The sequence below is a fragment of the Macrotis lagotis genome, chromosome 7, assembly GCF_037893015.1.
Source record: "Macrotis lagotis isolate mMagLag1 chromosome 7, bilby.v1.9.chrom.fasta, whole genome shotgun sequence".
NCBI lineage: Eukaryota > Metazoa > Chordata > Mammalia > Peramelemorphia > Peramelidae > Macrotis > Macrotis lagotis.
In genome coordinates, this window is record NC_133664.1 from 10017476 (window position 1) to 10043632 (window position 26157).

The following is a 26157-nucleotide window of genomic DNA, read 5'->3' on the forward strand; positions in this document are numbered from 1 at the left end:
CATAGCTGGCATTTGAATGGCTCTTTAAAGTTTTGCAGGATATTTTCCCATATATTATTTTCTTAAGTCTAACACATGAGTAGAGCATGAACTATCACTCTGGGAAGTTATGAAACTGGAGCCATTTAAAGAGAGAAATACATTTGTGAATTGCTTTGGCCTTCTTAGAGGAGATCCTGTTGCTAAAACAAGTATCTCCCTATGCCTTTTAGTGAGCCAGCATGGTACAGTGGAGAGAAGACTGAATTAGACTTCAAAAGAAATAACTTCAAATACTAGCTGTGATGCTTAGCTCCAAAACTTATTAGCTCTGAGACCATGGTTGTCTCTTGGTGCCTCAGTTTCCCCTTTTCTCAAAAACAAGAAGTAATTCTTATACACCTTTCCCTGCAGAGTTGATGAAAGAAATGTGTTTGGAAGACCTGAAATATCATAATTTACTTGAGTTAATGTTGAAGAGGGGACAGCTGGATGTAACAGTACATAGAGAGCTGGCCTTGGAGTCAGGAGGACCTACATTTAAAACCAAGTTTAGATATTTACTAGTTAAATAACCCTGGGCTAGTCACTTGATCTGGTTTGTCTTAGTTTCCTCCTCTGTCAAATTAGCTCTAGAAGGAAATGGCAAACCAGTTCAGTATTTCTTCCAAGAAAATCCCAAAATGGAATCATGAAGAGTTGGACAAAACTGAAAGGTAACTGAACAATAATGGTGAAGAGCATAACAGTGCAAAGTCAGAGGGTTTTAGAATTGACAGTGATATTCAAGGTCATCTTCGGTCATTGGATGCTAAAAGGGACCTTAGATCTTAGTCAATCCAAATCTTTTATGTCAGAAGGAGAAGTGGAGGCATGAGAGAGGAATGTGTCTAAGATCACTTTGCCTAGTACATATCAGGGCCAAGATTCAAACCCAGATTTCTGATGTTTTTAATAGCAAGGTGCAATTCCCCTTGATAGATCAGAGTCTTGGTTGGGTTGGAGTTGGCAGTGGAGGTAATTCCATCAAAGAAAACTTCATTTTTTTGAGCCAGGCATAATTCTGAAGACTCTGGGGCTCTAGGTCAGTCAAGGCATCTGATGACGTCTCAGTTTGCCTTTGGTTTCCCCTGTGAACTGAGGGAGTAGCCTCATATTCAACAGCTATTGAAGCCCATCATTTGTCTTTGATACATAGCATCTACATTCTTGAAGAATACTATGACATCAGGAAGGTGATGCCATGACAATAACATGAATTGGATTTGTATGAGAGGTCATGATGCTGTCAGAAGTCTCACTTTCTCCTCCCAAGCCATCTGGGTCAAGAGATCAGATATGAATCAGGATGACTAGAGATGGCCCTGGATGCTAGGCAATCAGGTTTAAGTGACTTGCCCAAGGTCACACAGCTGCTAAATCTCAAGTGTTTGAGGCCAGATTCAAACTCCAATCCCCCCGACTCCAAGGGCAGTGTCCTATCTACTGTGTCACCTACTTGCCTTATGACATCCAGATTGGTAATAGAAAGGATAGAGAATCTAAGGTTTCTATACTATTTTAAAGTTTCAAAAGCACATTGCATATCTCATCTGACCTCCACATTCCTATGAGGTAGGTACCATAAGGATCATTGTGCCCATTTTATAGATGAGAAAGCTGAAGCTCATAGGAAGAAATGATTTGCTTGGGGTTCTATAGCTGATGTGTCCAAGGCAAGATTTGAACCCAAGATTTCATATTCAGTATCCAAACAGAAAGAGATCATGATTATTTGTAGAATAAGCTTGGGATCTTCTCAAAACTGAGTGATTGGATCTCATTGAAGCTGCTACTCATAGAGGAATGAGGAATGTCTTTCAGCTCCTCCCAACTTTAACTGGCTTCAGTCTTTTGAATTTATGGAGGAAATCGGCCCTAATTTGCTCAGAGCTCATCTGTTCCCACAACCAACTCCAGCCATTCAGATATCCATGTCAATGAAAATAAAGCTTGGCTTCATTAAATAATTAGACAAATTGAAGACATTAATTATTGTTCATCTTATAGTTTTCTAATCGAGACACTACTTTTGGACCCTAGGGCCCCTAAAAACATTTACAAATGTGTTTTTTGTAGGAAACACCACAAAGGAGAGGGTATTTCTTCTCTTCCAAGAAAAACAAAAGAAAAAGAAAACCCAACCCTGAATTAATTAAAATCTGTTCTTTGTTTTTAACAGAATATTGCAGCTATTTAAGAAAGATCTTTCAACAAAGCTGGGAGGTGGGGTGGGGTGGTATTCCCTCCATGGCTGTGATTTGCCACACAGATCCCAGAGTCCTCCAGCTCTTACAGAACTGGACCATCTTGACTACTCTATTACAGGGCTTCTCTCTGACAAACCATGTGTTTCAGGCAAGTTGCCCATCACTGCTCTCCTAGAAGGGGGGAAGGGGGACCTCAATTAATGCTTAACATATTTTGAGATTGAAGATAATTTCAGCATGATAGAATATGTTTAAGCAACTATAGAAGACAGTACATTTTTCACTTCTAGAAAAATGAAAATAATTTATGTCTGTGATCCCTAAATATGTATCTGCATCTATCTTTATTGTTATATCTCTTGATGGAGCACTGGCCTTGGGAGTCAGAAAGACTTGAATTCCCATGGGTGACCATGCACAAGTCACTTGACCTCTTTCGGGCTCAGTTCCCCATCTCTAAAGTAGAACTCATAACCATCTCCCTTCCCAAGGTTGGAGGGAGGATTCATTTTGCTGACATAGGTAGAATACTTCATAAACTTGGCAGGTTGCGACAATTTTCTGCTACTGTTAACTAGGGCTCTAGCGAAGAATGTCCTTGCGAGAAGAGATTGTTTCATTTATGAGATTAGTAACACTGGTCCTTGACATCGTCCCTGGTCCCTAGCAGACACCTAATAATGCTTGGGAGTGTGTGTATTCATCTATAGAATATGAAAAATTATAAGCAAATATGACCTAATAGCACAGCCAGCAGATTGACAGTAATATGCATGTTTCTAGATTTATGTATTTATTATGTGTGTATTGGATTTGGGTGTAAAATGTAATGCATTGATATACTATATAATATAACATAATTTGTATTATATCTTATATTATATTTAATATAAAAACAGTAATATAAATGATTATAAGACATAATGATTTGATATATAATGTCTAATATAGTAATTTTAGGCCTATATAAATATCCATATATCTATTTAGCTTCTCAATACATGTAACTATATCTGTCTATATGTGTTTATAGCTAGTTATATCTATATCTACAAATTTGTGTCAAATACATGTGTAATGTCAATGATGCATGATGATTCATGATGACAATGAGGAGGAGGAGGAGGAGGATGATAATGATAAAGATGTTTGTTCTTCATTGTTGAAGAAGACCAGGTCAGCATGGAGATGATGATGATGATGACAAGCACATGAATTGGATTGTTTTTGGGGGGGGAGGCTGTGCTAAGTCACCAATGTCACTTTCTCCTCCAGGACCATCTGGATCCAGTGGCTAGATATTAATCAGGATGACTGGAGATGGCTCTGGGGGGAATGACTTGGCGAAGGTCACACAGCTATAGTGTCAAGTGGGCTGTATATATGTGACTGCACACGACTAGATGGCACTGTGTTGGATAGAGTCTTGGGCCTGGAATCAGGAAGACAAAGCTTCCTGACTTCAGATATGATCTCAGACATTTATTGGCCATGTCAACTTGCTCAAGGCAAGTCACCTGTTTGCCTCATTTTCCTCATCTGTAAAATGAATTGCAAAAGAAAATAGCAAATCATTCCAGTAACTGCCAAGAGAACCCCGAATAGGGTCACAAAGAGTCAGACATGACTGAAAATGACTGAAAAACAACAAAAGTCACAGCCAGAAAGGAATGTGCATAGACTCCCATATATATAGGTTGTGTGTTGGGTAACTCTAGCTATGGATAGAGATCTACACAAAGACAAAGCAAATCCATTCACTAGCTGATTTTCTCTTTTCCTGCTCTCGGCCTTCTTCTTTGAGATGGTTGGAGCAGACCTATTACATAAACCAGGGGAGGGAAGTCAGTTAAACCCAACTGTTCCTTTTTGACCTCATGGGCTCTGATTGTTTTTCTCTTCTCTCTCTGTTTTTCTCCTCCCTGTTTTTGCAGACATGCTAAGTTTCTTTGTATCCTGACAATCTGCTGGCTGTGATGTTGGGTCTTATTTGTTCATGAACAGTGAATTATTTACCCAGAGGCAAAAGGGAGGCTTGTTTTTCATCTTCCATGATCCTTCTGAAACATATTGGGAAAATAAAAGAAAGCTGGGTATGTTGGTGTGAAACTTAGAAATCACTGAATGGAATCAAATTGACAAGCTAAATAATTTAGAAAGGAAAGAGGAAGGGGGAGAATGAAGGAGGGAGAAAGAAAAGGAAAAAAAAGATGAAGGAAAAACCAAAAAAAAAAGAAAGAAAGGAAGGAAGGAAAGGAGGGAAGGAGAAAGGATAAAAGAAAGGCTAGTCAAAGGGACCTCTCATGATCCCAGAAGGAAAGAGACCTTCTTCCCAAGTCTGCGAAGTTGACTTTCATCAACCAGGTTCATCCTGTATTATGGCATGTTAGGATTTCCAGTTTCTGGGGCTTTGGGATGGTATAATTTGCCAATGGGCCCAAATGAAAACCACTTTAGCACAACAACATTCCTGCTACTCTGAGTGAACACAGGGCCAACCTAATTAGGACTAAAGAGGTGAGATGCAGAGGGCCAGAGCATCTGGCTAGCTTCATAGTGGGAAATCCCGGCATGGGAGGTGGCAGTTGGGAAATCTGCATAATAACAAACCTGTCACAAATCAAGGACAATTCCATAGAACAATTAGAATTACCATTTCATGTGGACATTTCCGCAGACTCCATCCACATTTGCTCCTGGCAATTAAAACCCTGGTTTGATCCCCAGATTAGTGAGTTGCTGAGCACCTCCTTTTGAAGGAAAGCCAGGGTAACCATTCTAGGGGCTCCATCCTCCCTATTCTATATGAGCTTCTAAATTCAGATCCCTTGGAAGACAATGAAATGTGGCAAACACTTGGGGAAATCTGAAGTTGTAACCAGGAGGGAAGATCCCATCTGCCTCGGTGACCTTCCCGGCTTTGGGAGCTGTTTGCTTCTCTCCCCAACTCTTCTGAGCTCCAATAAAAGGAAACCACATTCCTCTCCATGTAATCTATCTTTTTCTTCCCCCAGGGAGAGAGGGGGAGAAACATAATAACTCTGGTGATTATTTCTAAAGTTCATCCTATAAACAAGGGATGGGATTTGAAAGCAATCCGTACCCGTCGGTTAGCAAGAGAGAAGAGACTTTGGAGACGGCCTGGGATTTTGCAGCTGTAATTGTCCTAATGCTGCATTAATTTCCTTTGGGCATTTTTTTGGTCACTTCTAGATCAATGAATGGATTTTTTTCTCCCATCAAATTGGAAACAGGCCAGTGGGGGGAGGGGTTCCTTTTGGACTTATAGCTTTGCTAATTAATAGCTGGTGACCTTTCAGAAGGTATTTTGGGCCTGGCCTCAGTCTCCATTTGGAAGGCTGACTGTGCAGAGGCTTTCAAATGTCTTTCCACCTTCTATTTCCAGGAGACATGGTATGGCCTCTTTTAATTAATTCCCTTGCTTATTGTTGCCAAGTTTAAACTTTAGACTGAGGCTAAAAGTATATCAAATAGTAATATATAGTTCCAAAAATGAGACAGAGACAAAGAGAGAGAGGGGGACAGAGACAGAGAAACAGAGAGAGAGAGACACACACAGAGACAGAGTCACACAAAGACAGAGAAAGGGAGAAAAATATGGAGAAGTGAGGGAAAGATGGATGAAGAGAAGATGATAAAAATAAAAAGTGGAGAGATAGGGAAGGAGTGACAGAGAGAATGAGAGAGAGGCAGATATTCAGAGAGAGAGAGAGAGAGAGAGAGAGAGAGAGAGAGAGAGAGAGAGAGAAATAGAAGGAGAGATAGAGGCAATAAAGGAGGGACAAAAGGAGAAAGAAGGACAAAGAGAGGAGGGAGAAAAAGAAAGGGGGAGAAATAGTGATAAAGCGAAGTGGAGTGAAAAAGAAGAGAGAGACAGAGAGATGAGAGACATAGGTTCTTCAAAACAAAACAAAGATAAAATGCGAAGGAATTTGTCAATTTAAAAATCTGACTCTGGGCAAAACACTGACCAGTTAGCTAGATAATTTGAGTCTAATCATGTCTCTGGCACAAATTCATCCTGTGCCTCATCTCAGTTTTCTCATCTATATAAAAAAGAATGTGTGGAATTCAATGACCTGTAAGACCCCTTCCATCTCACCTCTCTACACACTGCATCTCCCTGTCAAGCTCCCCACTAGCATGTAACTTCTTTGCAGTCTGGGACAGTTTCATTTTTAAAACCTTCCTAGAGTCTGTACCAATTGGACCAGTCATAGATTGGTCTTATCTTACCCTAGAGTCTTATCTTCACCATGTTGGAAAACTTCAAAGAAGTCTGGGGAAGAAGGAAATTATAGCCCCTTCAACTTAAAATAAGCCCCACAAAATGGGCAATGCCTGCTATTTCTAACAACTTAATAATGATTCTGTTAATGAGTTAAATTGACTTGGGAAAGGACCGAAACAATCTAGGGCATTCACACTTGTCCTAATGAGAAATCCAGGTGGAAAAAAGATCAAGCCTCTCCAGGTGTAAGGGGGAAACTGACATGATTAACAGCATTTAACCAGGAATTTGAAACAGAAATCACAGGAGTAGATGATGGGAAAAGGCTGGACCCTGCCTCACTATGTCCTGACAGCATCCAAAGTTTCATCACAATATACTCCAAGACAAATGAACGCCCAGCTGTGCATCTTTTCAAAGCTGAGAGCTATTCTCCATTCCACCATTGCTTCTATTTAATGTCTAAAATGGTGACATTGATGCTATCATCTCTGGGTAGCAGGATAGAAATTATTGTATTCATGAAATCACAGAGTCTTGACAAATCTCAATGACTCATCAAGAGTCATTGAGAGACTACCAACTTCATCTAACAGTCCCTTCTTCTTTGGAAATTTGGGAGTTATTCCTCACACTTAACTGAGATCTGCCTCTCTGCAGTTCAGCCAGATGGTCCCAGAAGAGATCACCTCCCTCTCCTACATGATTGTCATGCAAATGTTGGAAGAAAGTTATCATGGCTCCCAACCATCTCCAAATTCCATCTTATTTTTTTTTTTTTTTGCAGTGAACATCTCTCATCCTTTCAATTCTTCCTCCTCTTGCTCCTAAAAGCCTTCACTAGTTCTCCTCCTTTGGCCACTCTTTAGATGATTCGTATGCTCAAAACATGCCACAAAGACTTGAACCCAGATCTCCAGATATTGGCTTATCCTAAGGTCTCTCTTTTCTCTAATCCATCCTTCTCAAAGCTACTGAAAGTGATAGCCTAAATAGCCCAGGGCCACCCATGACATTCCTTTATTTAATAGGCCTCAATGGCCTCCTCTTACCTTTGGGTCCATTTGGAACTCACAGCACTTCATAGCCTAACTCCAATGACTTTCTGTCAATGATGAGTTCCCCTTGGGGCTTCCAATTCAGGCTGCAATTCAGTAGCATATAATTCTACCTATTCATGATATCTTCAGCTGTTTAGTGCCCCCTTTAGGGGTTGTCTTCTGCCATTTGAATGGCAGTTCCTTGAGGGCAGGCAGTGTTTTTATTTGTTTATATTTGTATCCACAGGACTTAGTACTCATATAGGAAGGACTTCATCAGGATTTGGTACCTGGTGTTCCTCACACATGATCAGTTGTTTCCAGCCTCCATGACTTTGCGTCAGTGAGCTGTCCTCCATGGCTGGTCTCTACTTCAGCTTCACCTCCGGGTTTTAGAATTCCTAATTTCCTTCAAAACAACTATCTTCAGTCTCTGGTCTTTTCTTATTATGAGTTAATAACAGCAGCAATAATGGCTACTATGTTTTAAGTACTTTGGTAAGCATTGTCTAAATTTTCCTATCATTTGATCATTTGATTCATTGGAAAAATGACAAACTTCTTGAGCACAAGTATGGTCTCACATTTAACCCCGTATTCCCTGGATATGTAATGTGGGAGATACTAAGTTGGCCACACTGTCAAAAGTATAGAGTATGTGGAAGATCGGTTCAAGTCAGATTGTAACATGCTTTAGACAACAAACTTGGGTTTGTATTTTATTCTGGGGACACTGGAGGGACCCTTGAAGTCCCTTGGCATGTAGTCAGCAAGTCAGGTGTGGGTCTTAGGAGAGATTAGTTTGGCAGTTATTTGGAGGACAGACTGCAGAAAGGGAAGGCCAGAGGCAGAAAGCTAAATTTAGGAGCCCATAATAATAGTCTGATGAGGAAGTGATGAGAACTGGGACTAGGTAGTGGTTATGAATAGAAAGAATACAAAGATATTGTGGGAAGAAGATTCATGGTCCTGGGCAGGAAGAGGAAAAGTGTGAGGGAGCAAAAAGGCAATAGTAGATGATTAATTTATGCTATAGTTATTTATCCTCACTTACTATGTATGGGTACTAGAGACACAAGAACAAAAGGGAAGCAGTTGCTGCCCCACCAGGTGCTTATATTCAATTAGAATGATTCCTCAGCACCTAAAAAAATCATATTATTAAAATTATTTTACTTATGATGAAACTAAGGCATAGATAATAGAGATGGCCTTTCTAGGATTACACCAGTAGGAAATAAATAAAACCAAGCTTTAGAGTTGGGTTGTCTGCTTTCAGACCAAGGCTGAAGCCAAGGACTCTCACCCTTGACTGGAAAGTCATACTAGATTTAGTTTCTGGAATTCTTTTTTCCAGGTAATTGAATGCCTTTATAAAGAACCCAGAGAATATAATGAAATCTAATAGCCAATTGGAACAGACCTCTTGGCTGACACATTTCATTTCAGCAAATGACTTTATAAGACTTAAGTCTCAAAGTTTATGATTGGATGATTGATTGAGACTATGTTCTCACCTACTAATGGGATTAGGCTCATATAGTTTGGTTTTGATTCCTCCATTTCCAAGGAAAATACATTCCACGCACCAGGTCTGAAGACATGAAGTATGCAGATTACTTTCCCATGACACAGATAAAGAAACTGAGATTCTGATAAGCTAAATACCTCGACTATGCTCCCACCATGCTTAAGGTTCACAGGTGGGTCTTGACCCTCGGTTTCTTCTGATGCCAGATTCATTGTTTTTTCAATCATGTAACTCTCTTCTTTTTGCCCTCATTGCTGTTTATTTCAGAATTCAGCAAGTACAAATAAGTTGATGCAACTATGGAAGAATGGGCTGCTAACTGCTTCTTCCTGAGTTCATCTGAAATAAACCTACATTAATTATGGTCTGAGTGTGGCAGGAACCCAGACAGACTGCAGGGTTTTGAAATTCAGATTTTAGCCATTTATAAGGATAAGAAAAAGAAGCTTCATAAAATAGAAATGCTCAGTCCATGTGCAGATAACATATTGAAATTGAACTCAATGTAGCCAGGAGAGATGAAGGTGCTGGTTTCAAGGCATGAATGTCCTATTTAAACTACAAAGGCTTCCCCAGGCATATCAGAGGGGTAATGACAAAGCCTGCATTCATCATCCTAGAGCTAGTATCCAAAGAGTCCCTTTCCTTCCAAAGAAGGTGGAAGAGAATAATTAAGGCTGACAGCTTTGATTGCTCCCAGATTGCCAAATTGAAGGATTCTTTCTTGAGTCAGTCTTGTATAACTAATATCAACTGCACAGGACCAAGGGCCATGCTTTCACACTCTTGAAGCTTAGAAAGGTAGACCTTGATCTGCTGGGAAGTTGAGAAATGAATCAGAAAGAGATTCCCAGGTGGAAGTCAAAAGAGATTTGTGGCACTGGCCAATGGCAAGGTGACTGAGCATGGGCAAAATCAAATTCTTTGGCTCAGTCCTAGGAAAGAGTGGGCAATATGGAGTCAGAAGACCTAAGGCAAAATCCTGACTCTCCCATTTAGGTAAATCATTTCATTTCTTTAAGTCCTTATGTCTTCCACTGTACAAAGAACAAACCAACTTCCTGTGGTTCCTTCCATTTAGATTTCATGATCATATGGTCCAAAGTTATCTAGTTCCAGAGATAAATTTCACAGTCCCAAGAGCCTGTGGAATTTCTTGATGAGAAAACATTGATTACACATCCTCTAAATGGCAGGGAGTCTGCAAAACATTCGATCTAACCACTTGGGTAGGCTGTTCGAAGCACAGATGCAACATGCCCAAAGCTAAAATCATTGTTTTCCTTCCCCTTTCTACCTGCATCTCTTTCTACTATCATTCTTACTGATGACCAGTCTATCCTCCTCTTTCGGAAGCTTCATTTCTGTCAACCATACCCCACCATTGTTGTTATTCAGTCATTTCAATTGTGATCAACTCTTCATGACCCCATTTGGAGTTTTCTTGGCAAGGCTACTGGAGTGGTTTGCCATTTTCTTTTCCAGCTTATTTTATAGAGGAGGAAACTGAGGAAGAAGTAAATGACTTGCTTAGGGTTGTATAGCTAGTTCATGTCTGATGCTGCACATGAACTTGGGTCTTTCTGACCACAGGACTCCACTCCTGATTCTACTGTATGTCTAGCTTACCAAGCCACCTCATACCATCCCATCAGTTTTTCAACACTGACCTTCCTTCTTATTTCAGTCTTTCATGCTGAACAGTTGTCAAGTCCTCTGGACACTACCTCTCCATCTTCTATCATTTATATTCGCTTCTACACTTAGAGAACCATGTGATCATTGTAACAGACCATAATTGGTTTTTACAGTCAATTTTATTTCCCCTCTTCAAATAGTTCAGCCTCTCTACAGCTGTTCAAAATGCACAGCTTTTCTTCTCGCAATCCTTCAATGGGTCCCTGTTTTTTAAAAGACTAAACACCAATTCATTAGCCTTAGGAATTTAAAAATCCTCTGAAATCTGGCTCTTCCCTCCATGAAACATATTGATATTATTCTTATCTACAAACACTAATTTGCACAAACACTGAGCTGGCCCTTTCATCCTGTGGTCTCCCACCACTAAGCATTTCATCGTATCGATGCCCAGAATGCATTTTCTCCTTTTCTCTATCTCTTGAATTCTCTCTCTTCAAAATGCATCTCATGTGCTGCCTTTTCCTTGACATTTTTTCTGAACCCCCCACCAAGTTTAAGTGAATTGTTCCTTTTCAAATTTCTTTTAAGCATTTTTTCTCTCTCTCCTTTGACCGTATAACACTCTTCCTGTTTTTCTTACTTGTATGTAAGTATATTCTCCCCCCAAAAGACTGTAAATTTCTGAGAACAGGGATTGTCACTTGTATTCCTTCATCCTAGGACGCTGCCTTGAATATAATAAAAAAATGGACAATTCATGTTTGTTAAATTGACTAGATTGTTTGATTATAAAAAATAGGAACGGATGGAAAGCACCACCTTCTCATTTATTCCTGTTGAATTTTGGTCTTCTTTTAATCTGCCCCAAACTCTCAAGTGACAAGTGACAGTTCATCTCTCTCTCTTTCTCTCTCTCTCTCTCTCTCTCTCTCTCTTTTCTCTCTCTCTCTCTTCAAATTAGGTTGTACTAATTAAGTCTAAGAGCCTGTCAAAAGTTCCAGTAAAATATTTGTTTATGAGGAAAATAGAATCCTTCTTTTCAATTTTTCTTCCTTTTTTTTCTATTGAATATAGTGCCTTGCTACTGACTTGGTGTAGGTGAAGCACATATCAGACTGGATTGCAATCTTGATTCTGACACAGATGATCTGCCCCACTTTAAGACATGGGATGTCCATGAGGATATTATCACAAATACAATCTCTTTGGGAATGTATAGACTGATCCTTGGTAATGAAAATGCATGCATCTATTGGCAACCACTGAGGCCAGACAACTTGGATTCTGTGGATTATGCTGCTTATATCATGACGGTTAGGCTCCAAGTAATGTAGTCAAGTGTGGCCTAATAGCATAGTTAACCCAGAAGCCTAAGACTAGATTGAAACAACTGAGAAACCTATGCAGGGTCCCTGAACACCACCCAGTAATGGCATTCCATTATGCCACAGTCTTCTGGGAAGGGTTGCCTTGATGCTCTTCTCAATTTTTAGGAACTGAAAGGAAATTAAAAAAAACAACAAAGAAACAAAAATATGAACAGATGTAGTTTTGTTAGTGTCATGATTATATTCTTATGGTGCTCACCCAACTGATGAAATGTTCTGCTCTTTCAGAGCACTCCAAAGTTAAGTGGAAGCTATTGAGATTACTTTCTACTTAGGAGGCTTGCTTTAATTAAAAATTCATAAGAAATACATTGCTGTAGCGAAAGACATACTGGCTATGCAGTCAGGAGAGACCTCTTCTCCAGTGCTTACTAGCTATGTCAATTTAGATAAGTCACTGCTTTAACCCTGTAAAACAGGATGAATTCATCTGTAAAACAGGCTGAATATTGTTGAAAGTGCCTGCCTCAGCAAGTGTGATAATGTTTGTTAGGGTCTTCACATCTCTTAAGATGCAATACCAATTCCAGCTCACCTTATTACTATTAATAACAACAAGAAAGGGAAAAGGCATGAGCTGGGCGGTGGGATCCCTAGCTAGGGAGTAAATATAAATGTGCAACCTGAGAATGATAAAAGCATGAGTACTTATCTTGGCAACTGGGAGACTTTCTCAAAACTGGTTGTATGCTTGGAGAATCTGTCTCCCTTTGATGACAGATGACAAACCTGTTTCACAAATATTGAAAAAAGATGTTGGGTAATACATTTGTCTAATAGCAACCATTTAATTTAAATTTTAATATTTAATTTAAAATATTTTCATTTAATTTTAGTTAAATTTTAGTTTAATATTTAAAAATATAGTTTTTAGAACGATCAGGGCAGCTAGGTGGTATCATAGTGAATAAAGTCTTGGTATCAGGAAGATTCATCTAAGTGAGTTCAAATCTGGCCTCAGACACTAGCTCTGTGATCCTAAGTCACTTAACCCCAATTGGCTTCATGAAGAGTTGAACACAACTGAAGTGTCTGAACAATAACAAATCTGAGGATGATCAGTCACTCAATGAGCCAACGGACCTACTATGTCCAGAAAATACGTTAAGTGCTGGAGAAAGGGAAGAGTGATTTCTGAGCAGTAGGAACTTAGTCAATTGAGTGGTTTGACTTATTGACTTGATTTTCTAGGCTAGTGGATCAAGTGTTTGAAAGAGATGACATTTTAGTGAGGGGCCATATAAACTTGCCACCGGTTTATGCTTAAAATGAGTCCTGTGAAACATTACGGTGTTTTCCCTAAGAGAATTGAGAGCATGGGTAGGTTGGAGAACTCATTTCTGGACATTCAAATGAAGTTAATGATACTGAAAATGGCTTCTTGAAGAATCTGCTCCCAAAGAATCGCAGTTTGATGTTGCTAATATCAGGGTTTGTAATCCTGGTGCCATTTTTTTCTTTATAAAACCTAGCAAAGACTTACTTATAACTGGGAAAATCACAGTGACTATCAGCCTTTTCCATAAAACCGAATATACCCTGGGTTTGTGATGTAAAGTTTCTTTAGGTCCTGTTCGTTAGATCATTACTTCAGTGAAGAGTCCAGGGTCACTGCTCTACTCCCTGACCTAGGGTGGACAGTACGTCTCCTCTGCAATAACATTATTGACAACAGTGACAAGTGGGTTAAGTTGTCTCCTCAAGCCACTTGTCTGGGCTTAAGAGGATCCTTGTGGCGAGGCGCCAAAAGCAATAAATAGCTGATTGCGGATCCTTTCCCTTCCTTTTTACTCATGCCAAATGACCTGGACAAACATTTTGGCAGAGGGTGTGTGGATAATAAATAGCACACGTTCTGAGGAGAATCATCATATCTTGTCTTTGGTGGAACCGCTGTAGATCCTTTAATTAGACTTCAGGTGGAGGCAGAAAAGAGGGAGTAAGGTCTTCTTTTCATGAATGCAGCAGGGTCACTGAATCTCATTTGTCTAAGAGGGTGTGGAGAGGAGAGGAAAAATAATCTCACCTTCTTTAGTATTCACTAATAATATTTAATCCAAACCTTGAAGGAAACGAGGGTTTCTAAAAGAAGAGGATGGGGAGAGATGAATTCTGGGCAGAGGGGATAGCTAATACAAACATTCGGTGATGGACAATAGTGTTTGCTATGTATAAGAATGGTAAAATGGCCAGTTTGTCTGGCATACGTGAAATAGAATGAAGAGAAATGGAAGCTTGATGGCACAGTGATAGAACACTGGCTTTGGAATCAGGAGGACCTGAGTTCAAATGTGACACTAGATAACTTGACATTTACAAGGTGTATGATCTTGGGCAATTCACTTCACCCCGATTGCCTCACACTCAAGGCCATTCCTAGTCATCCTCATTCTTATCTGTCCACTCGACCTAGACGACTCCAGAGGAGAAAGGGAGGCTTTGACTTAGCACAGCCCCATTTTGCTCAAATCCAGTTCATGTGCTTGTCATGGCATCATCTCGCCTGATGTTATGGTCTTCTTTGAAAATGAAGAGCAAGCATTATCATTATCAAAAGGTGGAAAAATGTAGGTTGGCACCACGGTGAGAAAGGCTTAAAAATTTATATTTCGTCCTTGAGGAAATAGGGAGGCATGGGAGTTTGTTGAGTTAGGGGAGTAATAGCCAGACTTATTGGTCAGGAAAATCACTTGGTGGCTAAGCAAAGGGTAATTTGAACTGGAAGAAACTTTAGATAGAAAGAATAGTTATGTGTCTGGCCAGATTTGAATTCATGAAGATGAGTCTCCAAGTCTAGTATCTTCACTATGCCACCTAGCTGCCATATTAGCATATATAGGAATAGTGTATGTGTTTTATATGTATTTTTGAGTTTGTGTTTATACATATAAATTTTATATATGAATTTTTTGCATTTAAATTATATATATAGATATATGATATATATTTATATTCACACATATATGTGTGTATTATATGTAAATGTTAATTTGGGGTAGAAGCACATTTTTATATAAAAATTTCTTATTGAATCTCCATATATTAACAAAGAAAATAGAGGGAAAATCAAGAGATTTTTCATTGTTGAAAGTTACTGATCATTGTTGAAGTCCTTTTAACTTTGATTTTATCTCAGCACTCCCTGGTTGGATACAAGAAAATACTGGGTGGGTACTTGGCCTAGGTAGGCGTGGTATCTCATCATGCCCTAGTTTTCTGTGGAGTATTGATCTGGAGATAGTTTCTGAAAAGAACCACAAAGACCAAACTCCATGAGCAGGCCCACTCAAGCATAGCTCTATGTTGTGGTGTTGTAGGGAATGCTGAGATTGGAGACAGAGGGGCCTGGGTTTGAATTCTAGAATTGTCATTTCTCATGTAGGTTTGAACCAGTCACTTCTCTGTGTCTTGGTTTCCTCCGCTGAAGAATAAAATGGTTGGACTAGTTGACCTCCAAGGATCCTTCAAGTCATAAATCTTGATTCCATAATTTTCATGATGAAAATAATTCCTCATTTTAGTTCAGGAACAGCCTATTTCTGTGGTCTCTGCTCAAGCAAAATTCCCATGGATTTAAATTCCTCTGGGCTTTGAGGTTATAAGATTAACTCCAAAGTGGCCGAATTAATTTTGTCAATTATTTAGAAATTATTAAACCTTTGGGGCCTTTCCTGATTCTGTTAGTTATTAGTGTATTTTGTTCTTCAAGTTTCAATACAGATATGTATTGAGTTCCATACTATCTCCCATTGAATGAAGCTCCTTGAGGGCAGGAATGGTTTTACTTTGAGTTTGGCATTAGCTATGGCCCAGCACATAAATAGGCATTGACAAATACTGATTGGATTGGATTTGCTAATAGTGAGGCTCAACTCCTAATGCCTTTTGAATTGCTCAATCACCACATTACCTTTAACTTATTGACTTTTTGTCATATATATATATATATATATATATAGATATAGATATAGATATAGATATAGATATAGATATAGATATAGATATAGATATATAGATATATATATAGATATATATATCCCCCATCCAAACCAGAATATGAGTTCCCTGAGGTATGTGTCCCACACTTGGAAGAGTGCCTTAGACAATTATAATGGTATGATGATGTTGATGATGATGATGATGATGATAATTGATCTGTATAACTCTTAAAGGTTTGCAAAATATCTCATGTTTTCCTCAATGTATTTGTATTTATTTAATAAATATTTCTCCATTACATGTAAACATTATTTTTAACATTTGATTTATAAAAATTTTGAGTTCCATATTCTCTCCACTCACTTCCTCTCTCTTTTCCCCTTCCCTTGAGAAAGAGAACTTGATACTGATTATACATGTGACATCATGTAAAACATATTTGCATATTAGCCATGCTGCAAAAGAAAACATAGGACCCACTCCCCCCAGAAAATCCAAGAAAAAAGAAAGAAACTAGGGAAAGTATGCTTAGGGGCAACTAGGTGGTATTGTGGATAGAGAGAACACTGTCAGGAGGACTTGAGTTCAAATGTGACTTCAGACATTCAATAAGTGCCTAGCTGTGTGACCTTGGGCAAGTCACTAATCCCACTGCCTTAAATAAATAAAAATTAAAAAAAGAAAAGTATGCTTGTATCTGCACTGAAAATCTGTCACATGTCTAAAAGTGTATAACTTTTCCATCATAAGTCCTTTGGAATTACCTTTGGTCATGGTATTGCTGAGAATAGCTAAGTGATTCATAGTTGCCCATGATGCAAATAATGCTGTTACATTGTACACTGTTTTCCTGTTTAAATCCTTTTGCATCAATTCATAAAGTCATCCCAGATTTTTCTGAAACCAACCTGCTTGTCATTAATTATAACATTTTAGTGTTCTATCTTAATAAATATTTTAATTGAATTTTAAACCATTATTTTCTATGGCCACATAATGTTTTTTTTCCTCTGGCATCTCCCACAGGAAGATATCTTTTAAAGATTTTAAAAGCTATCGATATATTTCCAAGAGATAGTTATCAAAGCATCCTTTATAGCCTACAGGTAGGCTTCCCAATCCCACTGGGTCATTAATTGAATTAGAATCAGAAATCGCAAGGTTTTATTTCTAGCCCATGTAGACACTGAATACTTCCCAACCCTTATCACGTACTATGTGTGTAAATAGACTGTATTGGAAACCAAGTCCTGGTGACTGCTTCAGTTTGGAAGAGGGAGACAATTCTAAGTAGTTACATGGTTCTCATAGGCATATTTTACTCAGTTGTTTGGTTACAGATTATCTCATGTTCTTGGTAAATTCCTCATATTTTGAGAATAAGATTGGCTTGTACAGATAAATATTTGTCATGACAGTATGATTCTGAAGCACATTTTTTATCGTGTATGGAAAGGAGAGCTGCATGCTTGGAATAAGGAGGGGTTAGATATGCACCAATAAAACTGATCCTATTTCTTCATTGAAAGCTTGAATTCTCATTCTTTGTAGTGGAGGAGAGCAGGGAACATCAAGGAATAGCTCTGTATTCTCTGAGGTCTGGGCTCTGAGAGATGATTAGAGCTAGTTTAGCCTAAAAAATTCTTGGGGGAACCAGCTACTGCTTTTGTTGCTGATGGGAATAATAATATCATGAAAACTTCCCTTGGGATCCTACAACGCTCCTCATGTGGGAAACCAGTTAGCCAGGAGCCTCTTGGGAGGGGAGTTTGACTCAAACACATTCTCCCCTTTAGACCTTTGGAAAATCCCAGGAGCTCTTTTGGCCCATCTGGGTGATGACTCGGATACAGCCCAGCCACCAGTGCCAAGTAGGATAAAAGGTTGGACATTGTCCCCTGACTTGCCACATGCCAGTGGGAATGGGAACACTGCTCACTGGTGAGTCACCCGAAAAAGACCCCTTCTTCTCTTGGTAGTCCACATAGAAAACTGTTAATAGGTAGAATGCTAACCTACAATTATATAGAACTAACATGCTTTATAATTATTATTTCATCTGGTCTCACAACCCTAAGAGACTATTATTTTATAATTGAGAAAACTGAGGCAGACAAAAGTTAAATGACCTGTCCAGGGTCACACTACTAGTAAGTATCTAAGGTTAAATTTGAACTCAGACCTTGCTGTCTCCAGACCTAGTGCTCTATTTGCCATGGATCTGGCTGCTCCTACGAAGACCTCAATTTGGAGCCTGCCCTTGACCCCTATTAGCAATGCATTCCTGGACAAGTTACTTACCCAGTGAGCCACCATTTCCATCTCTGTCACATTCTCCTTCCCTTCCTGCTTTTACTTACAATGTTTTTCCTTATCTGTCACAGTTTAGTTTGTTATCTCATGTCTTTTATTGTATCTTATCTCCCTGGTAGACTAGACACTCTTGGAGAAAGGTCATATAGAGAGATAGGATGATGTAGTGGGCAGATGGTTGGACTTAGAAAATTTGGGGTTCTAAATAGAGCACCAGCCCTGGAGTCAGGAGGACCTGAGTTCAAATCCGGCCTCAGTCATTTAATAATTACTTAGCTGTATGACCTTGGGCAAGTCACTGAATCCCTTTGCCTTGCACCCCCCCCCCAAAAATGCAGGGTTTACATCTCCTCCTGAACACATTTCCAGATATGTAATCCTATACAAATCCCCATATCTCTCTGGGTCTCAATTTCCTCATCTATGTGGAGTTTAAATGAAGACTAAAGCTTATCATCTTCAGTTTTTGAAAGTTGTTTTATGTATTGTCATTTTTTTCTCTCTCTAATGTTTTCTTTCTTTTTGGATTCGATTCTTCTCTCACAAGATGCTTAATCTAGATCTATGTTTGGCATGGTTATAAATACAGAGCCTATAACAGATTATTTTCTGTTGGGGGGGAAGAGGGAGAGAGAAAAAATTGCAAAACTGAAAACCTTGCAAAAAATGATTGCTGAAAACTACCTTGGCATATTGTTGGAAAAGCAAATAAAATATTTAAAAAAAACACAAAAAATGTCCTCATCTATAAGTGAAGAGAACATTATCTGTATCATCTGGCTGCCAGGATTATTTCAAGGATCAAGTGAGATAATTTATTCTGTGGCACTTTTATATTGCAGCTACTTTTATTATGAAACAAAAGCCAAGCCCTGGCAGGTATCTATGGAAGTTCTTGTGTTTTTGTGTATATCACACTGAGACCCACATATGACGTGGAGAGGATTCACCATTTTACTGTATTTTCACCCACATGATTACTCTGATTCTCAGACTTGCTTATGTTGGACTGAGCATCCTCACCCATTTAGTTCACCATCCCTGAAAGGCAGATGCTTCTATTGGTCATCCAACTTCTTCATAAAATCTATGAAGGACTATTCAGCCATGTACTCTGAGTAGCTGTCCTCCGTTTCCACCAGACTTGCATCAAAAGAAAGGGGCTTAAAATGAAAAAGGAGGGATTCTGTTTGAAATGAAGAATTTTCTGGCATTTTAGGTTGTAAAACCTCAACTGTTGAGAATCTTTTCCAGAGAGCTGTCAATATGGCCTAGCTGTCCATCTGTGTTTGACATGCAACTGGCCTGAAGGACAGAGGACTGGATGTGATGACCTCCTTATGATCCTTTGATCCCTCACCTTCACTTCCTTAACTGGAAAATGGATTAATAAAGCTCCTTTTGCACAGGGTTATTGCAGAGACGCAGATGAAACTTGCAAACTTACAAAATTATAAACCAAGTATTAGTTGTTATTAATATTAACAATAATTATTTTATGAACTGAAAATTTTGAGACATGGACAATATAGTTGAAAATACTTGGAAAATGTTGATATCCATACTTTTTTTTAACAATATTTATTCACTACTGATTATCAGCTTTATAGATCTAGGGATCATCATAGCATGGACTCACACATTCAGCAGAGAAAGGAACTTCAGAATTCATGCAGATTAGCACCTTTATTTTATACTTATGGAGACTGAGACCCAGAAGAAGAAATTCAAGATTTCAGTGCTAAGACTTTGCTCTCCAATGATATAGATACAAACTTTCATCCCTTTGGTACTTATAACACCACCATCCCCATGACTCCACTACTGAGCTGGCTAAATTTTGTATAACATTTTAAAGTTTGCAAAGCAATTTTCATATATATCATGTAACTTCGCCAATCACTCTGGCTGGTAAGCATTATTCTTATTATCCCCATGTAAAAGAGACAAAAATGAGGTTGAGAGAGATATACATGGTGAGTAAGTATCTGAAGCAGGATTTAAACTCAGGTCTTCTCCACAATAGGGAAGCTAGGTGGCTCAGTGGATAGAGCTCTGGGTCTGGAGTCAGAAAGACAAGTTCAAATTTGGCGTCAGATACTAACTCTGTGACCTGGGCAAGTCACTTAATCCAATTTGCCAGTTTTCTCATCTATAAAGTGAGCTAGAGAAGAAAACGCCAAGCCACTTTACCAAGCTGTAGAGTGAGAAAGAGTCGGCCATGACTGAAGAGCAACATTCCACCTTCTTGACTGCGGGTCCAGTGCTCCATACATTAAATTTCCTCTCTGCTTATGAGATGTCTCCTAAGCTTTGCAGCATTATCTGAACACCTTATGTCCATGAGACTCTCCAGACCCAGTTTTGAGTAGCAAGCTTGGGTGCCAATGCCAGGTCCATGCTTGTAGATTTTTGTGATCCCAAATTAAGTAAAACATAAATGATGAAAGGATAATGTTATCCTATAGCAACTGTAGAACCTTATGGAGAAAATCCTGCTTTGGTGTCATCATTTCCAGAACACAAGAGGCCAGATTGCTTTGCCTTTTTTGGTATTTATTACTAGAATTTATTGGGCTTCTAAATCTTACAAGAGAAGAGGTTTCTCTGTATTGCTTGTTCCAACAGTCTGGATCTTGATGTGACTAGAACATAGTAGGTTTTGAATAGACTCTTGCTGATTGATTGATGATTGAGTGAGTGAGTGAGTTTAAAATGTTGCTCTGAAGACAGAAAAGAAGCCCTGCTCATATTATACTCTCTAAGGAGAAAGGTGTTTTCTTTCCTTCATTTTGGACAGGCCGGCTTCCTGCCATCCCCCCCCCAGCCAGGGTGGGGAGGCTGACTGTGACTGTCAGTGGGAAGACATCTGCTGCATGGATTTATCGATGAGGCCTTGGTTTTCTTTTGCTTTTCTCCCCCTGCTTCACGCCATTTAGGATGATTGACCTCCTGAACTTAATTTATTGACCTGTTTCTCTCCATGTGTTCCTTTCTCCTATGCTGATTTCTTGGTCACAGCCCTTCTTGGAGGCCCAGCCTGGACATGCACTCCCAGCGTACCGAACTCAACTGGCCGCCATTGGCACAGAAGCTTTTGACCACCACCTTCTCATCTCCAGGACCCGCTCTTCCCCTGCCACCCCGACGCTGACTCCCCCAGCTATGGACCAGTCGCTTCAACGGGGCTCTGGGACGGGTAGGCCTCTCTAACCCTGCTCTCCAACAAGACAGGCCAAACGCACCATTTTGAACGCCTCTCTTGCCTTCAGTTGCAGACAGGTTCCACTTGAACCTTATTTGCTCTCGTTTTACAAGGTTGTGTTGGCCACTTGACAGTCAGCACAGCTGATCAATCTAGGGCTCAGGAATCACAGCCCCACAACGTGTTATCACAGACGGTTTCACTCCTACATTAGCAGGTGCGTGACCCCCTTTGGAGAGTGGGAAATAGCACAAATATCCATGCCAAAAAGCATTTTTCTCCATTTTGTTGACATTTCTATGGGGCTTAGTCCCCGTTTTCCTCTTTCTTACTCTACAGTGTTGGCTTTTGGCCACTAGGCAAGTGGAAAGGGGCGCTTACCACTCTCAACTTTCCTCCCTGACTCCAAAGGGAAATGTAATTATGGGTATGGAGCTATTTTCCTCTCCCAAAGCCTTTCCCAATGAATGGTGAACAGAAGCAAACATGCCACAAGGAGTGGTTTGGGATATGATATGTGTTTTGCCTCTTTCCCACTTTCCTAGGCACCTGTGGGGGTGGGGGAGGGTCCCTTTGGCCAAACTTCCCCTCCAGCTGCAATGGAACAGCCCTCTCTTATAGGACAAGACAAAGGATGCCAAGGCAAGATGATCCCTGAGGGCTGAAATGACTTAAGTGTGACCCAGTACCATTCCTTAAACAAAAGGAGTCAGATTAAAATTTCTGTTTATGTTCACATGCATATGCATATAACTGATGATGAAGCCATAGACAGAGACCCAAGTCTCATCCTCCAGTATCCCCTTGTGCCTAGAGGTGACCCCTCATTCTCAAAGTCTCTGTCAGCTTTGGGATGACCTTCTTTTCTCTAGGAACAAATCTGATTAAGTTGGGAGATTCTCTTGACTTCTCAGCTACAGTAATGACAAATGTGAGGACCCTCCCTTCATTCCAGATGGAAGAAGCTTTAATCCTCAGAGGTTTCATTCCTTGTCTGCAGAATGGAAAGAATGAGGGAAAGAAAGAAGCATTTTTCAAGACCTGCTCTATAACCAATCAGTGTGCTAAGCACTTTTTATAAATATCACCTCATTGGGTTATGGAACAAATCCATACGTGTCTTTTTACTAAAGGCTTTAGCAAAGATCTCTTTGGGGGATTTTTAAACAACTTTTTAAAAAACTCAGAGCAAAGCCTTGTTTTTTTGTGGCCTCAGTGTCCTCATGCAACCCTCAAAGCCTGCAAAGACCAAAATACCTTTCCCGAAATCCTCGGCCTAATCCTTGATACCATCTTAGATTTACAGTCGATGAGTAGACTGGCCAAGCTATTTAGCTTTGATAGGTATCTCTGATTAAGTTGGCCTAGGAATTCGTTTTTATAATGTGCTATACCACAAGCCAACATTCCAGGCCCTCTCTGCCTTTCCTACATTAACCACTTCCTGTGATCCTTCTTGTTTCTGGGCCGGAACAGTTCAGTCGGCGTGTTCCAAATGACCCAGGGCCTCTGGGTGGCACACATGGAAGCTTCTTATTCGTTGGCTCCTGTGCATTCTGCAGTTAGCTCCATTGGAGCCTAGAGGGAGAATTTGCTCCCCACATGTAGGAATAGATGGGATCTGGTGGACCGGAGTCTCTCGAACCTGGAATAGAGACTCCCTTTTTATAACCTGTGTCATTTTCAGGTTGATATTTTCCATTCTCAATAAATACAGCATTTGAGAATGAGAGACCTTTTCTTACCTCCTTCCCAACTTTCTTAATTAAAATGTTTGCTTAAGTTTTAAAGGCTGACTCTATGGGGCCCACATGGTAGCTGTCTATTCCTGTAAAATGGTTTCCTACTGATAACATTTTCTTTTCTTGGTCTGTTGGAAAGTGTTATGAAGGGTGACGCTTTCCTGATGCTTTTTTCATTCCCAGAATTTTTTTCCTTCATTGACTCCATTGAGATGAGATGGGGTGGGGGAAGGTCAGTGTTCGGAGAACAGTGTTGACAAAAGAACGATGTTTAGGCAGACCTGGAGAAGTGCCATTCCATTTCAACAATCATCCATCCAACCCAAGACATGGCCATTGAAGCACATTCTCCGAGGGAAGAGTTGGAGACAACAATAATGAGAGTTGGCATTGCCATCTTACTTGTAACATCACAATGCCCTGAGTATGACTTATCTCAGAGTTTCAATGCAAATGTCTCCATTTTGCAGATGTGAAAACTGAGGCTAAAGTATTTGAAGTGACAGCTGGCTGGTAGCAGACTGGAAACCCATGCCTTACTGGCTCCAAGTACAATACAGTAACCTCTATATCAAAAACAAAATAGGGGCAGCTAGGTGGCACAGTGGATACAGCACTGGCCCTGGAGTCCAGAGTGCCTGAGTTCTAATCTGGCTTCAGAGGCTCAATAATTACCTAATGGTGTGGCCTTGGGCAAGCTACTTAACCCCATTGCCTTGCGAAAAAACCTAAAACAAATAGTCCCTTCCCTCAGCTTGCATCTTATTGGAGCCATAATGAAAAGGTGACCGACAACAGTCCCAATTCAAAGGTAAAATACTCCTAATCAAAGAACAAGAGGGAAAAGTCATGTTTCATTTCAGTACCCCCCTGCTCTGGGTCCCTTGGAGGAGGCATAAAACCAGAGGACGGGTCTCACAGAAGTTTCTATTCTAAGAACCAACGAGTCAGTAATTACTCATTGAGTAATGAGTAAATGAGTAAGCATTTAATTCAATGAATTGCTTTGAGTTGAGGGGAATGATTTTGAATTTGTGTGCTTCTCCCCAGGAAGGTTGAAGTTATCCAAGCAATGCATGACCATTGACCTGGTATATCCTAATGTTTAATCATATTTCATAGAGAGAAGGATCCTAGATAAAATAATAACAATAATAATAATAATAGAATTTAAAAAAATTTTAGGTTTACAAAATGCTTTAAAAATATTTCCTTTTATACTCAAATCAACCTTGAAAGGTAAGTACCATTATTATCAGCATTTTACAGATGAGGAAACTGAGTCTGAAGTAGGTGGAGTGACTTGTCCAGGGTCACAGAGGTATATTTGGACCCAGGGCTTCACCCACCAGCTGCATCATAAAGCTAGAGGGGACCTCAGTGGCGTTCAACCCAACTGGTTCAATTTACAGTGGAAGAAACCAAGGCTCTGGAGGACTCAGGTTCATATAGAGGAAAAGGCAAGATTCAAACCTAGGTCCTCTGACTCCAATGTCCATCCATGCCCTTTACCTGCACCACCCTGTCTCCCTAAAGGAATGAATTTTAAATGCTTCACTCTGTCCTAGAATGGATTCTTGGGCTCCATAAATTAGATAATGAATTCCCTAGGAAGAGAAAATATGTGAGTTATTGTTTGCATTTATCCATGATGATCAGTGAAAACCAGTCCATGTGATTTTCCCTAGCTTAAGACTTAAGAGAAAAGGCATTCAGTACGTTTTTTTGAAAAATAGGACATAGTTAAGATACACTTTAGCATCTGCTAATCACCATGAAACTGAGAGTGGGATTAATCATTTCATCATAAATCTATACACATTTATAATTATAATGTTCGTATTGCAGATTTTCATGCCGTTCTAGTCAGAATCCCAAGGAAATGAAATCCACCCTCTCTGCTCTGCCCACCTACCATGGGGCTCTGGCTTAATTCCATAGCCCAATTTCCCCTAGAAGCCGCATGTTATTATAATGCACGTGATATCAAAGATCATTTTCTGTGCCTACCTAATAGACTCACTTTTCTAGGCATCATAACAAGCATAGAAAAACTTGAAGACTTTTACTAATTTTTGTACCCAAAGAATGATGAAAATTCTCATATTTATAGAGATATTCTAAAGCAGAAACAAACCCATATACCAGTTTGCTTTCTAGGGTCCTAAATCGCTCCCTTTGACCTGGAGGATGGATACCCGCATCAGCAGAGAGGCAGAGGTAATAACAGGAAGAGCTTTGATGTCTAGAGATTTCAGGGTGCGTTACTAGACCTGAAGTCAAGAAACAGATATGGATTTGAAAAAGACCTTAGAGCCCAGCTAATCCAAGAAATTCATTTTTCAAATGAGGAGACTGAGGTACAGAGATTTTGGAGCTTCTCTATGTTGGCTTTGGCATGAAGATCTGAGATGTTCTATGAGTGCCCTGGCTTTTCTTTTGGACAGAATGCTTAGGGGTCTCCAGAAAAGAGCAGGCTAGAAGCCACAACCTGGGCAGAAGCCTGGGCAAGATCCATCTTTAGAGGTTGGAGATCCACTGGTAGCCTAGAAGAAGAAGAAAGATTAGTGCTGATTCATCTGGGCTTGGGACAACTGCTACCTTCCTGATTATGGTCGTTAATAAGAGCGATGCTCTTTTATTTCAGGGAAAAAGTTCTTCGCTCTTAAACCCATTTAACTTCATGGGTTCTGCTACAGAGCGTATGACACTCTGGGAATGCCAACTCTGGTCAATAGAATCACAGCTTTAGAGAAGGGAAAGAGCGTAGAACCTGTCATGTCCAACCCTGACCTTTTGCAGATGGGGAAACTAAGGCCTAGAGCACTACAGCGACTTCATAGAGTCATAGAGTTGGTTAAGTATTGGAGACAGAGCT

At 39.8% G+C, this 26157-nt stretch overlaps 1 protein-coding gene across 6 annotated transcripts in view; it reads left to right on the top strand.

Moving 5' to 3' along the window:
- Positions 1-26157, top strand: part of HDAC9 (histone deacetylase 9) — a 947449-nt gene that overhangs the window by 651574 nt on the left and 269718 nt on the right. For all 6 annotated transcript variants that reach the window (XM_074195439.1, XM_074195435.1, XM_074195433.1 and 3 more), the window contains one exon: positions 21354-21531. In XM_074195439.1, coding sequence (XP_074051540.1) covers positions 21354-21531 — 178 coding nt within the window. The remainder of the gene's footprint in view (positions 1-21353; positions 21532-26157) is intronic.